This window comes from Nuphar pumila, chromosome 12, assembly GCF_984573655.1.
Source record: "Nuphar pumila chromosome 12, dmNupPumi1.hap1.1, whole genome shotgun sequence".
In the NCBI taxonomy this organism is placed as follows: Eukaryota; Viridiplantae; Streptophyta; class Magnoliopsida; order Nymphaeales; family Nymphaeaceae; genus Nuphar; species Nuphar pumila.
The window spans coordinates 36,430,694-36,443,428 of NC_143260.1; the positions used below are offsets into that span (position 1 = coordinate 36,430,694).

Below are 12,735 nucleotides of genomic sequence, written 5' to 3' on the forward strand. Positions count from 1 at the left end.
TCCACACAAGGATCACCCCCAAGACTGGAACCCTGAAAAGGAAATGTATGATACCATTTAGTTACTATGATTTAATGATACTTGTAGGGGTCTGCCTAACCCTAGCTTGCTTTTAAAAAAAAAAATCAGAATAGTTTTAAATATGTCATACAAGCTGTAAAAGCATTCACTCAAAAGATGTGAATTTCTAAATTCCATGGCTATGTAGGACAAGCTAATAACTTTATAAATATAGTTTTTTTATGGCAAAGGAAAACCCTTTACGACAACCAGGTCATTTAATGGGCCCTTCTCCCTGCAAGGTAAAACTCGGGGTTGAAGACACAACCACCAGCCTGACATGCCCAAATCGTGATAAAGCGACGGCAGCCCCCATTTACCATCAGGATTCAATCCAGGGCACCCCCCTAGGGCTTCAAATGAAAAAAATAATATGATGCTTATATTTCACATGTTGAGGGCCTCCAATAAAAATATATATATATATCAAGAAATATTGGCCTCCAATGAAATATGCCTAGGGCCTCAACTTCTCTTGAGCTGATTCGATCCTGGGCCTCCAGCTTCAGGACCCCGATAACCACATAGATAACCAGCCATGTATCCGCAGCTGCATCCTTCTGACATAAGTTCATAGACTTAATAAGCAGTAATTTTTCCGTGTTCATATTTCATGGGACAAAATGCATCCAAAATCTATACTTTGCAATATTACACCAAAAAAGATGCATATTTCGACCAAGTAAAGGCAATGCCAAATGGCATATTGCTATAAAAGATCTCCGCATTTAATTTTTGCATCCTTTTTTAAGGTTTTAATTTATTTATTTATTACTTTTTTAAACAAAAAATGACCATACTATATGACAAAATTTGATGTGTTTTCTTAAAATGCCTCACAAATTTTGAGATCCGTCTCATGACCAATTTTGCAAGTTCTTGACTTTTTAGGACCTTTTTACCTTTAGCAGCAAATCTCTCAATTTTGGGGTGTTACGTCGCAATGCTTTCTCGATATCGCTAAATCTCATTAAAAACAAATTTGCACAATATGTTCCCAGAAATCACACAATGACTACTTTACATCCCATCAAAGTAGATTCGCATAATGAAGCACACTTTTTTGCTCGCAATTTAAACAAATTTGCACAATATGTTTAAATTCACATGCTAAAACAAAATTTTGCATCTCTATAAATCAACATGAGAGAGTACGTGAATTTCACATATAAAGGCAAACTTTAGCAACCACCAAAATAAAACTAAAAGTGTTGAGATGTAACATGCAAAAATTGAGAGATCCGATCGTGCTAAGGGTAAAAATGTCTTAAAAAAATAAGAACCCGTAAAATTGGTCATCCAACGGATTTCAAAATTTGTTAGGCATTTGAGAAAACACATCAAATTTATCAGTCATTTTCTTTTTTAATATTATTTTACCAATTAACAAGCTGTTAGAAACGAAAATTAGACATATCTCCCTATGCTTCCTACTACAAAATACAGACTAAGCAGTTCATGATTGTGGCCTTGCTTCGTGTGAAGCCAAACTTGCCATTTAGCTCTTTGAAAGGCAAAGCATAGAGAAGCTAAAAAGCGTTAAGATCGGTTTTAACTTGCCAGTGAAGCAGTTTATTCTGTGAAGCCTAGATCAAGGCAGGCACCACCAAACCAGATTTGAAGCGAATCATCCATATAGATCCAGTTGCCAATAATTTTAGTGAATTGTTAACTGGCATGGAATGAAACAGAGCATAGTTCTTGATGTGAAGTACTGAAGAGATAAACAAGCAACCAGGTTCACAAGTGAACAACAATTACACAACCTAAGAAGCAGATCAGTTAATATAAGGAATAACCAAATAATTATCGTATCATGTGGGTGTTTACCAGTTCTATCATAAAATTAGAATTTTGCAGGAACCCCATGCATCAACAAGGAAAGCTGTGCTAACAAAGGAAAGAAGAATTAGGCATCTCAAATTTGCACAACGGAATTTTGTACTTCTCTTTGTTTTCTAATCAGCCAAACCAGGAAGGCCACAACCGGAAGGGAAGACAGCTAATTAAAGCAACCTCACCCCTTCAACAAAATTGGTATTTGTGAAACCAAATGGAAGAGCTTTCCTACATCCTCAGCATGCTACAGTGGGAGTAATCCAGGACTCAATGTCTAGGAAAGAATTGACTTGATCTTTGCCTTCTGGTCCTCCGTAAGCGAAGTCGGGAAAAGAACCTCATAGGTTACATACAAATCTCCCTTCTTTGAGCTCATATGCAAAGGCATGCCTTCCCCTTTGAGTTTCCTGACCTCTTTCGGTCTGGTTATTCCCTGAAATATTTTAAGTTTCAATGAAGGTAACGACTAAAACAGCAGAGCATGCTAAATAACAATTGTAACTAGAGATTTTCTCACCTTTGTTCCAATTTCCACCGGGTGTTCGTCCAAGTGTTTGATGGTCTTCTCGAAGCCAACAAGAGCTTGGAGCTGAACAAGATGCAAGAACCAATAACCCAAATCAGAGAACAAAACAAGCCAGAGTACCATGAAACTAGCAGAAGAGATATCTATAGATATGCAAGAAGCTAATGAATAAGTACAAAACATCAAAGCAACAGTCTGTATAGTTGAAGTGGTTAATATACAAAACCAACTGCATGCCTCACACCCCGTGAAATCCTATTCAACTAAACTGCTTATTCAATAGAGCAGATCAATGATATGCTTTGAAGTGAGCACTGGATGATGAATACATTCAAAAATTCCGTAAGGAATGACAATCAATTACAGAAATAAATATATTTATTTCTCATCAGTTTGTTTCTTTTGTGTGCATTTTATCCATCTTTTGTTTCTATCATAACTTTTATTTCTATTACATATACAAGTCTAGTTATTAATTTATTTTTTTGTGAAAAAAAGTCCATACATTTAGCAAGCTGAAAGGTTCCATAAGCTACATTAAAGCCATTTGCATATAGATCATAATATTATTTAGGCATGCATGAAACACGCTTCTGTGATGCATTCACCTGCATTGTAGAATAAACCACAAAAAGCTATACATAGATAAACAGTCAAACTGTAGCATATAATTGTTTAAAATTTGAAGGGCCCAATGCATTAATTTTTTATCCTAGTTTAAGGGGTTTGATCCATGTAATTAACAGGATTTAATCTGGTGGGCCATTTGAAATATGTTTTGAAAATATAGGGTCATTTGTCCTTTACTGATACTAGAGATCAGAGATGTTTATTTGTCTAAATGCAATGAGACCAGTGCCGCCTGCCATGTGCATAATTTTTATCTTTATGTTCGGTTTATAGGATAGTTGGCGGGAACTGATGAGAATGCTGGGTAAACAATTAACCCATTATTGCTGTTAACAAGCTGAAGCTTATTGCCATACTATCCGAAGCCAATCTGAGATGTAAGATTTGAATTAGTACTTGATGGTCACGACTGTTTCAATGACCATTGTTATGTTTTAGTATAATGGTTGTCTGTCCTAACAATGCCCAACTTACATTTACCATAGGGAAGTATAATGGGGATGTCCAAAGGGGCATATGCAAAACGATGGAAAATTTTAGGGATACTTGTCCGTACGTATGCCAGAGGGTGGTATTTATCTCTATGTAATAAGCAGTAGTATATTGCAGAAGGTTTCCATAAACCAGTGATGCAAGTATGGTGTTGATTAGAGCTTCAGATAACCTAAAGAAACTTGACTTTTTCAAAGATGCATGAGGAAAAACAAATGCATGTAGTTCAGCAAATACTTGGGGGGAAACTGCTATATTTATTGTAAGAAATACATAATTCATACTTAACTGTTTCAATTGTAAGTATTGTATCATTACCCATATCAGTCGGGCCAAAGTAACACCGTATCGTAAATTTTTAATAAAAAAATAAAAAAATCAGAAAAATAACAAAAAATCTAAAAAAATCATCACAAGAAACAATGATGAATTGCACAAAATACAACCATAAAATCACATTTATGTCTCTATGAGCTACATAAGACATCAAACATCAACTAATATAGAATCATAGATAATATTGCATGCATATCTCACAAGAACAATGTCACAAGATTCATACTTTCATATTATATAAAAAAATAACCAAATTTATGAAATACGATTTAAAAAAAATGATATGTATAGTGCCATACAGTATCGTACAACACAGGAGGGTGTATCGTATGATACACCCTATACAAGTACGATACACACCCGTATCGAGTTACAAGTGTGTATCGTATCATTTTTTCACAAAGTAATGATTCATACGATACGACGTGATACTTACAACACTGGTTTCAAGTCATTAAAGAGAAACCATGTGGACAACCTCACTAAGCCTTATCATAGAACATATTTCAAGTGTTGGTTCCATCACAATGAGAGTTCCAAATACAAGTTCATACTAGCAAAATAGAAATTAGATTAAAGGATTCTTTTCTTACACTCTACTATCACATTCTTCAAGCTTAATATAGAGACCATTGTTTATATTATTTATTGGAACTGAGTTCGTTTAAAAAGGATTCTTTTCTTACACTACTATAACATTCTCCAAGCTTAATATACAGAACCATTGTCTATATTATTTATTGGGACTGAGTTCATCGATTTAAAACTCACCAAAGTGGGTTTAAATTTTCACAAGCCTATAGTTTAAAGAAAAGTTCTTTTCATGTACAAGCAGGAGAAACCAGCAAAACCTTAAGAATGTGTTGTGACTTGGTTAATCTTAAAATAAGACAACCATTGTCAAAGGAATTACATGTTTCACGAAAACCAGCCCTTAAAGTCTGGGATGCCTACAAAAAAAATATATAAAAAACAAAGATAAAGTATACAGAAGTTCTTCCAATCGGAAGGTCTACACTCTATAGTGAGGAGGAACAAGCACAAATACTTTAGATACATTTGTCACTTATAAACTATATGTCAAAAAATACAGAGGTGGTAAACCACCATATGCATCTGTACTTGTATTCCCATATGTGTTTCCATGTCTGTTTGTGTCTGTATGTGTTGGTGAAAACAAGAGCCTGATGCTCCAAGAAATGATTTCAAATATTCAATCACTATCTTTGACATTTGGAAAGTGAGTCCCTTGAAGAGTTAAGTAGTTAACTGCATTTAATGTTTCTCATTTACAAGGCTGCTCACATTTTTCAAGTTTTTCCATTTTCAAGTAATTCTTGACTCCTAGCTATAATACTACCCAGTGACAATAGGCATGGCATAACTGGTTACCAACAATTAGACCAAACTTGACAAAAGGTGAATCTTCGTAGTTCATTTTTACTTAAATAATGCAGGTACAAGTACATGAGTTTGCTTGTTTTAGGCTTTTTAGCTATTGGCACCAAATCAATTGAGTTAGAACCCCTTCTTAAATGCCTCCTGACTTGAATCCTTTTTTACCTTGTGACCATAGCTGCTGTAGCAAGGGAGGGAATAAGCATAAAGGAGCCCAACAGAAAAAAGCACTTACCAGGGTGATAGTGACAGTCACATGCAGGTCATTGCCTTCCCTTCTGAAACGATCATGTGGTGCAGTTCGAATCCTAAACTGTAGACACAAACAAGAGAAAATTGCCATGCAATCAGAAGCACATTCATATACCGTCAGGCAGATAAGTAAAAAAACTGACCTTAAGGTCACCAACTTCACCATCTATTATAGGCTCACCATCCTCGTAAAAGACAATCTCCTGCAAGAAGCCAAAACCCAATCATTAGTAGCTCAATATGGTAACATAAACCAACACAGGACAAGTTTGCAGTCTCAAAACCATAAATTTCAGCAAAACCTTAATTTAGATAAATTAAGGACAAAAAGTTGTAGAAGATTTTTTTCTTTTGTTTTTCGCCCCCCCCCCCCCCCCCGATAACCCCCAATGGTGCCCAAATCTGAGACCCATCAGCTAAAGCTATGTCACATAGGTGCAGGTGCGGGTGCGGATGCAGGTACAGGTGCGGATGCGGCACTTTAAAAAAACTTGGGTGCGGGGGTGCAGGAAGTATATATATAATTTTCAACAGTTTTAAGTTAACACTGTGTATTTGTGTGCATTTATGTATTTATATATATAATATAGATAAAAACGGACTTGATTAGGGTTAACTGAATCTACTTTTGGATAGAAATGGACCTCAGTGTAGTTGACTTCACCTAACACAAAGGAAGCTGTGTCCAAGTGTCGCACCCGCATGGGTGCGGGTGCGACGCGGGTGCAGTGCCCTGTTAGAAGAGTCTGTGTGACATAGCAGCTAAGGTAGTGCAACTTCACCAATCCAACTATCACATTCAACAGAGAAGATTAAATGTCTAGAATGAGGAAGACGGAATCAATAAGAAAGGCAACCAACTAAGACAATTGCTATAACATAAGTGGTTGATACACAATAAGCAAACTTAAGAAAGGTGAAATATGAATATTATGTTAAAAAATGGTAACTTTACAACTTATTTGATGCACTCTTCATGTGCCTTTAGAATGTCTAGATAAGAAAGACTTTATGTTTGTCTCATGACCTATCATGAAACAAGAACAAACTATATAGTTTAGGTTTTGTGAGCTTCATGCATTTCAACATTGTTTTTCTGACAATGAATGGTCTGCATTGTATTGTTTCTTAGGCAGTGACAGGAAACCATCACACTGATAAGAATGATGCCTCCCTACCTAACTTTCCAAGTTCATTCTCTTTATCCCACCCTGTAAACTTGTTTTACCACCTTCAATGACAACATATCATCCTTCCAAATATCAATGTGATCCACACAGACCACATGGTCCCAAAACAAGTTTGGATGCATGAAGATCATTTAGCAAGCAAACAGCAAGCTTTGAGAATATGAATTGTCTAAAAAGGCTTGCAAGCACAGAACAGTTGCACTCAAATCATAGTAAAGAGGCCAAAACAAGAAGCAGGACAGGACGATTTTGGGCCTAATGTTCAAGCACATGATGTAGGGATCTATCCAGTTGGACCTATCCACCCAACATAATATGTGAACCGTAAGTTGCACAGTTTAATTCCTGGATCACACCATTCTAGATCTAAGCAAAATTAGCACCCAACATGGCCCAAAAAGACTAGTCTCAGCCTAATTATCCAATGGTGTTGGTTAACAACCTAGTTTGGGCATAACTCAAGCATGCAGCGTCAGTTTTTTCTAACCCTCAGTAAATTTGTTATCTCAGCCCTATTTATGGTTTTTAATCTCTTATATAGGTTGCTATTTTACCAACTGTATTCTTGGTTTTTTCTTTCTTTCCTAAGGGTAAAGTCGATGTATGAACCAATGTTATCTATATCGTACAATACATATCGTATTGATGCAAGAGATCGATACAATACACACCCATATCTCGATACGGATGTGTATCGTATGTATTGTACGATACAGTGCCATATCGTACGATGTGGTACCTGTGGACTTAAAGTTGGGAAAATTGTGTTTTTATGTTTTGAGGTTTTAAAGAGCTTTTAAGGGCTGACACATATCGTATTGATGCAAGAGATCGATACAATACACACCCATATCTCGATACGGATGTGTATCGTATGTATTGTACGATACAGTGCCATATCGTACGATGTGGTACCTGTGGACTTAAAGTTGGGAAAATTGTGTTTTTATGTTTTGAGGTTTTAAAGAGCTTTTAAGGGCTGACACCTTCATTTGTAATAGAACATACTAGAGAGGTTCCACATACTCTAGGAGCCGTGAGACCGTTTTGGGGGGCGATCTTTACACCGGGAGAGAGGGCTTTTGTAATTTCATCAAGAGTTCATTTTCACCGTTTTTTACCCAAAGAAGTGGGTTAAAGGAAAAAAAAAAGTGCATTCCACCAATTTTCCACTTAAGAAAATTGGTTAAGGTCAATTTTCCACTTAAGAAAAATGGTTAAGGTAAAAAATCTTTATTATGAGTAAAATTACAAAGCTACTCTTTAAAAAATTTCTACCTCGTGGGGTGCTGCCAACTTACTGTGAAGTTGGATATGCAAAAATTAAAGATTTATAAAGGTAGAAATCTTGCTTCATACTCCTCCAACAAAGATGGCATCAAATGATCCAACATGACAATGAAGCACTTAAGTAATGAGTGAAAATAGATTGAAAATTGAGTGCAACTATTGCCATAATATTTTTGTTTATAAAATATGAAAGTATGAGTCTTGTGACATGTTATAAATTGCAAGATATTTAATATTTTATATTTTTCTTGTGAGATAGTTGATTTTTGATGATGTCTTATGCAGCTCATGGAGACATAAATGCTTCATATGTGATTTTATGGTTGCATTTTGTGCATTTCATCATTGTTTCGTGTGTTATGATTTTTTATAAATTTTTTATTTTTTCTGATTTTTTTGTTTTTTTCTGCTTTTTTTTATTTATTTATGAGTTTTTACGATAGGTATCTTATTCTGGGCTTGACCGATAGGGGTTACGATATGATACTTACAACCTTGGTATAAACAGTCCTGATTTTTTTTTTCTGTTTTCTTTTGGGCTTATAACAATGTTTTTTTTATATAGGTGAATGTGATATTCCAGACCAGTTCTCTGTCCTTTTGCCTCACTCTTATTCATACTCAAGGCTCTCCTTTTTTATAAGATTTACATTTTTTCACCACAAAAATATAAACATCCAAGAAAACTAATTGAAGGACAAATCTTAAAAGAAGCTTGTTTTCTTTGTTGTTGGTGTTGCTGCTGTATATATATATATATATATAGAGAGAGAGAGAGAGCAACCAAATATATAGATTTGAAATCAAAGACCTTCAACTATAGTACAAGTAGATCAGGGATATTCAATGATATATATATATATATAGAGAGAGAGAGAGCAACCAAATATATAGATTTGAAATCAAAGACCTTCAACTATAGTACAAGTAGATCAGGGATATTCAATGATATTGACATAAGTGTGCATATCATTCACATATTTATTATGAGAGAAACCAATCGATTTTCCTTTCTAACAGAAGTTGTAACAAATTACCAAAGCATCCAGTAACAAAACTTACTTGTCCATCTTGCATTCCCTTTTCAATATCAACAGTGATGAAATATCCTTCGCGCTCATATTTTACATTCGGGCACTGCTCACAAACCTGAAGGGAAGAACATTTATCAGTCTCTGATCAAGGCACTCTGTGTTATTTTACAAACTTAAAGCCATGATCAAAGCAGATGTAAAGTTAAAAAGTAAACAAAATGAAATCCCATGTGTCTGTGTATACATGCTGAAACACGAACAACCAAATCAAATTTACTCAGCAAGTGTCTGCCAGTATTAATATACAATCTTTCACATCAGCAGCATGCTGAAGCCTAGTACAAATACATGATACACTTACCTGCTCTGAAGAAAAGAGAAAAACAGCCATTAATTTAGTAGGATATCCCCCCCCCCTCTTAGGACAGGTCCTATCTAAGAGAGGCCAACATTCAGAAACTCACGAACCTGATACATGAAAATATGACTCAACAAAGATCCACAGTGGATGGGCAAGTTGACTAGCTTTGGTGAGTAATTCATGTTTCTGAATTCCAGACAATATTTTTAACAGAAGACTTAAAGCAAACAAGGTCAAGTCCTGTGCTGAATCCAACTATTGGACAGCTAGTGCAAGAAATTGGAGGCAAAGAGAAAGGCCACTAATTTTGGTTTATCGGGAAGGGTTGCAAATTTGAAGTTAAAAACTAAGATTAGCTACAATCCATATGATTGGCCAACCAGACACTGACATTCACAGCCATTTCAAAAGAACTAACGTTAGCCATTTCTAAAGAACATAGTAGGGAAGTTGTGTACCTGCTCTGTGAACTGCTGGAACATTCCAGGACCAATTTGTTTGTGATGGACCTCATTTCTGCAGTTGCATCGCCTTTTACCAGGGGCTGGTTTCAAAACATTCTTTTCTCTCCAAACCTGAAAAGATTAGAAGGGAAAGTACTGTCAGTGGTAAGAGATTTAGAAACTTAAAGGATCAATTATATATCAGGAAAAAAGGATCTAGCATGCCTTTAATGTGCCTCCCATGTACAAATCTTCAAGGGTTGCCTGCAATTCAACAACCACATCATCCCCTTTCACAATCTTCTCTTCCTCCTCTGCCGTTCCACCCCCAAAGAATCTAAAAGAAATAGCACAGAAAGTTTGTCAGGAGAATGTTATAAGTTTCATGAACTGACAAATTGGGTCAAGGGGCAGGACACAATCTGGTCATGCTCAGGTTTAAATATGATGGACCAGAGGAGTCAAAGCAAGAATCCTGAGGAGCAAGTTAGCAACCAATATTCCAAAGTCACTGCAGGGTACAGGAGGAGGACCTAGTTCAATTTGGTCATTCATTCCCACTCCTCACAAATCTCTAAACATAACAGAAGGTACAGCAGTTACCTTAGCAACACAAAACACTAATAGTGAATGCAAAAAACTCACAAAAGTAAGACAGAATACAAATGAAAGAACAAGATCCCCTTATATTCATCCTTAATTTCAGACCACCATGGCGCAAAATAAATAGTACAGTCCTAAATTTCTGATGCAGAACAAATTGAAAATAATCATCTCGCTCTTTGGAGCATCTCCATTCTCAAACTTCTTTACGTTCTTTGGGGCAAGGGTTAAATAATTGGGTGGTTCTATCAGAATCAGTATTCTACATCTCCATCCTAATCAAACTTATTTAGGTTCTTTGGCGCAGGGGTTAAATAATCAGATGGTTCCTTAATTGAAATTTAATGGGATCTCTGTTTTATCTATAGATTCCTACCACAACCTGCAACGTTTCCAAGCTTTCAAACCAAACCTGTTTCAGTGATATGTCACTTTAAGCAACAAAGAATTCATTCATCCATTGATAATTATTTCTAACCTAAGAATCAAACTCTTTCAAGCACGCAGCAAAATAGTTTTTATTACTTTCGATTTAATGTGCCTATTTTGGTCCCTCGAGGCAGATACACGGTAAACAAGAGCAGAATGTTTCTAGTGTTGGCTAAGAGTAATTTGGTAGTGAATTTGCATATTCCTCTGATATAGTCGCGATTCTAAAAAACAACCAATCACTTTCGCGATATCCAACCAAGATTTAAAATGGAAAAAAAAATATCATGCATCTGGGTATTCGATTTTCAGAAAAGTGTGACTTACTGGCTAAATATGTCTTGAAAGCTCGTCGCACCCCTTCCTCCGCCAGCTGCACTTTGTTTCAAGCCCTCCTCACCATACCTATCATAGATATCCCTCTTCTCGCGATCCGTCAGGACCTCATATGCTGGTAAATCATCAACGATAAAAACCACACCCATCAGCAATCTGCAGATCCCAATTTTCACCGACCCACTCACACCAAACTAAACCAACCAAAATAACTAATAACCAAAACTACCATTGTTAATCTCGGCGAATCTCTTGTTAGCCTCTTCATTCCCCGGATTCTTGTCTGGATGGTACTTCAAAGCAAGCTTGCGGTACGCGCGCTTAATTTGCTCCTCCGATGCGCCGCGAGGAACTTGCAGCACGTCGTAGTAACTCTTCCTGCACAGTTCAACCCTCCCAATCACACCCTAGCCCTAGAAAAATAGTCGAAATCGCGAAACCGAAACCAATGAAATCCAAAAAAAATCAACCGAACAAAACTCTTACCCCGCAAACGAAGAAAACGTAAACGCTAAAACGAATAGGAATAACGCGACAAGGGGCTTCAAAATCCCCATTCTTTAACTCCAAGCAAGAAGTCGCAATTCTGACACAGAATCCGCAGCGAATGGAGAGAAACTAACCAGGAAACTGAAGAAGAAAGAAGAACGCTACGTAGATTTAGGGTTTACGGAATGCGACCGACCGATCTATCGATGGATGGATCGATCAATAAATAACAGAATTGCGATATTATAAGATTTAGGGCTTTTCTCCGCTTCTTGCTTCCTTGGATTTGCAGAGAAGAGAGAGAGAGAGAGAGAGGGCGGTGGATCGGGTTTATATACTGGCGCTGGTCCAGGGGGAAGGGGTGCGGCTTTTCTTTGTAGACGTGGATTCCTTCAAATCTAGCCAATGGGAAGGGCGGACTTCGTTATTGAAACGAATGATAGATTGCCACGTGTACTTGAAAAATGTTGAAAGCTCGCCAAAACTATGGCTTCCTCGCCACGGCGGATCGCAGATGTGTCGGGTGGATCGGGTTTATGGACCCGGTATCTGGTCCGTTCTTCTCAGGCGTAAAGTATACACAACGGATTCGGTTCGGGTCAACGCATTACTGAATCCGGTCTGATCTCATATTACCTGATTCGATTTGGATTGTGATTCGGAGTTGGATAGAGAAGATGATGCAGAATCCGGATTATTAGTGAATCAAATACGGTTTCCATGTAGGGATGTAAATGGATCGGATATTATCTGATATTCGGCCGAATCTGGCTTAGTTTACTCAAACAGGAACCATATCTGCTTATAATCGGATGTGGATATGTTTTGGTTTTCAGCTATCAAATCTGACATATATGTTGAGTTCATGGATCCAAATCTGAATACATGTAAACAAAAGAATTTGGTACGAGCTTCTCACCATCTTAGTCTGAATCCATTTAGGCAACATCCGTTTAGTCGGATCTGGTATTTGCCACATTTGATCTGAATCTGAACCGCTTACATCTCTATTTCCATGTAATTAATA

General features: G+C 36.8%; 1 protein-coding gene across 1 annotated transcript; it reads right to left on the reverse strand.

Annotated features, from left to right (window-relative positions):
- Positions 1 to 1,817: 1,817 nt before the first annotated feature.
- On the reverse strand, positions 1,818 to 12,015 carry LOC149820697 (dnaJ protein ERDJ3B-like). Its single transcript, XM_089983832.1, has 10 exons — positions 11,706 to 12,015; positions 11,449 to 11,597; positions 11,211 to 11,334; positions 10,077 to 10,188; positions 9,867 to 9,983; positions 9,076 to 9,162; positions 5,677 to 5,736; positions 5,517 to 5,594; positions 2,417 to 2,488; positions 1,818 to 2,332 (listed from the first exon to the last, which is right to left on the reverse strand). The coding sequence occupies exons 1-10, from the start codon at positions 11,774 to 11,776 to the stop codon at positions 2,174 to 2,176; spliced, it is 1,029 nt and encodes a 342-aa protein (XP_089839958.1). The 5' UTR covers positions 11,777 to 12,015; the 3' UTR covers positions 1,818 to 2,173.
- Positions 12,016 to 12,735: the final 720 nt, after the last annotated feature.

What these genes read in the sequence shown, in the direction of transcription:
- LOC149820697 (XM_089983832.1), bottom strand. Translation starts at nt 11,776, where the DNA reads ATGGGGATTTTGAAGCCCCTTGTCGCGTTATTCCTATTCGTTTTAGCG. An exon ending in ACGTTTTCTTCGTTTGCGGG is followed by an intron (nt 11,598 to 11,705) that starts GTAAGAGTTTTG and finishes TGAACTGTGCAG; the next exon opens with GAAGAGTTACTACGACGTGC. An exon ending in AGGGAATGCAAGATGGACAA is followed by an intron (nt 5,737 to 9,075) that starts GTAAGTTTTGTT and finishes GGCTTCTTGCAG; the next exon opens with GAGATTGTCTTTTACGAGGA.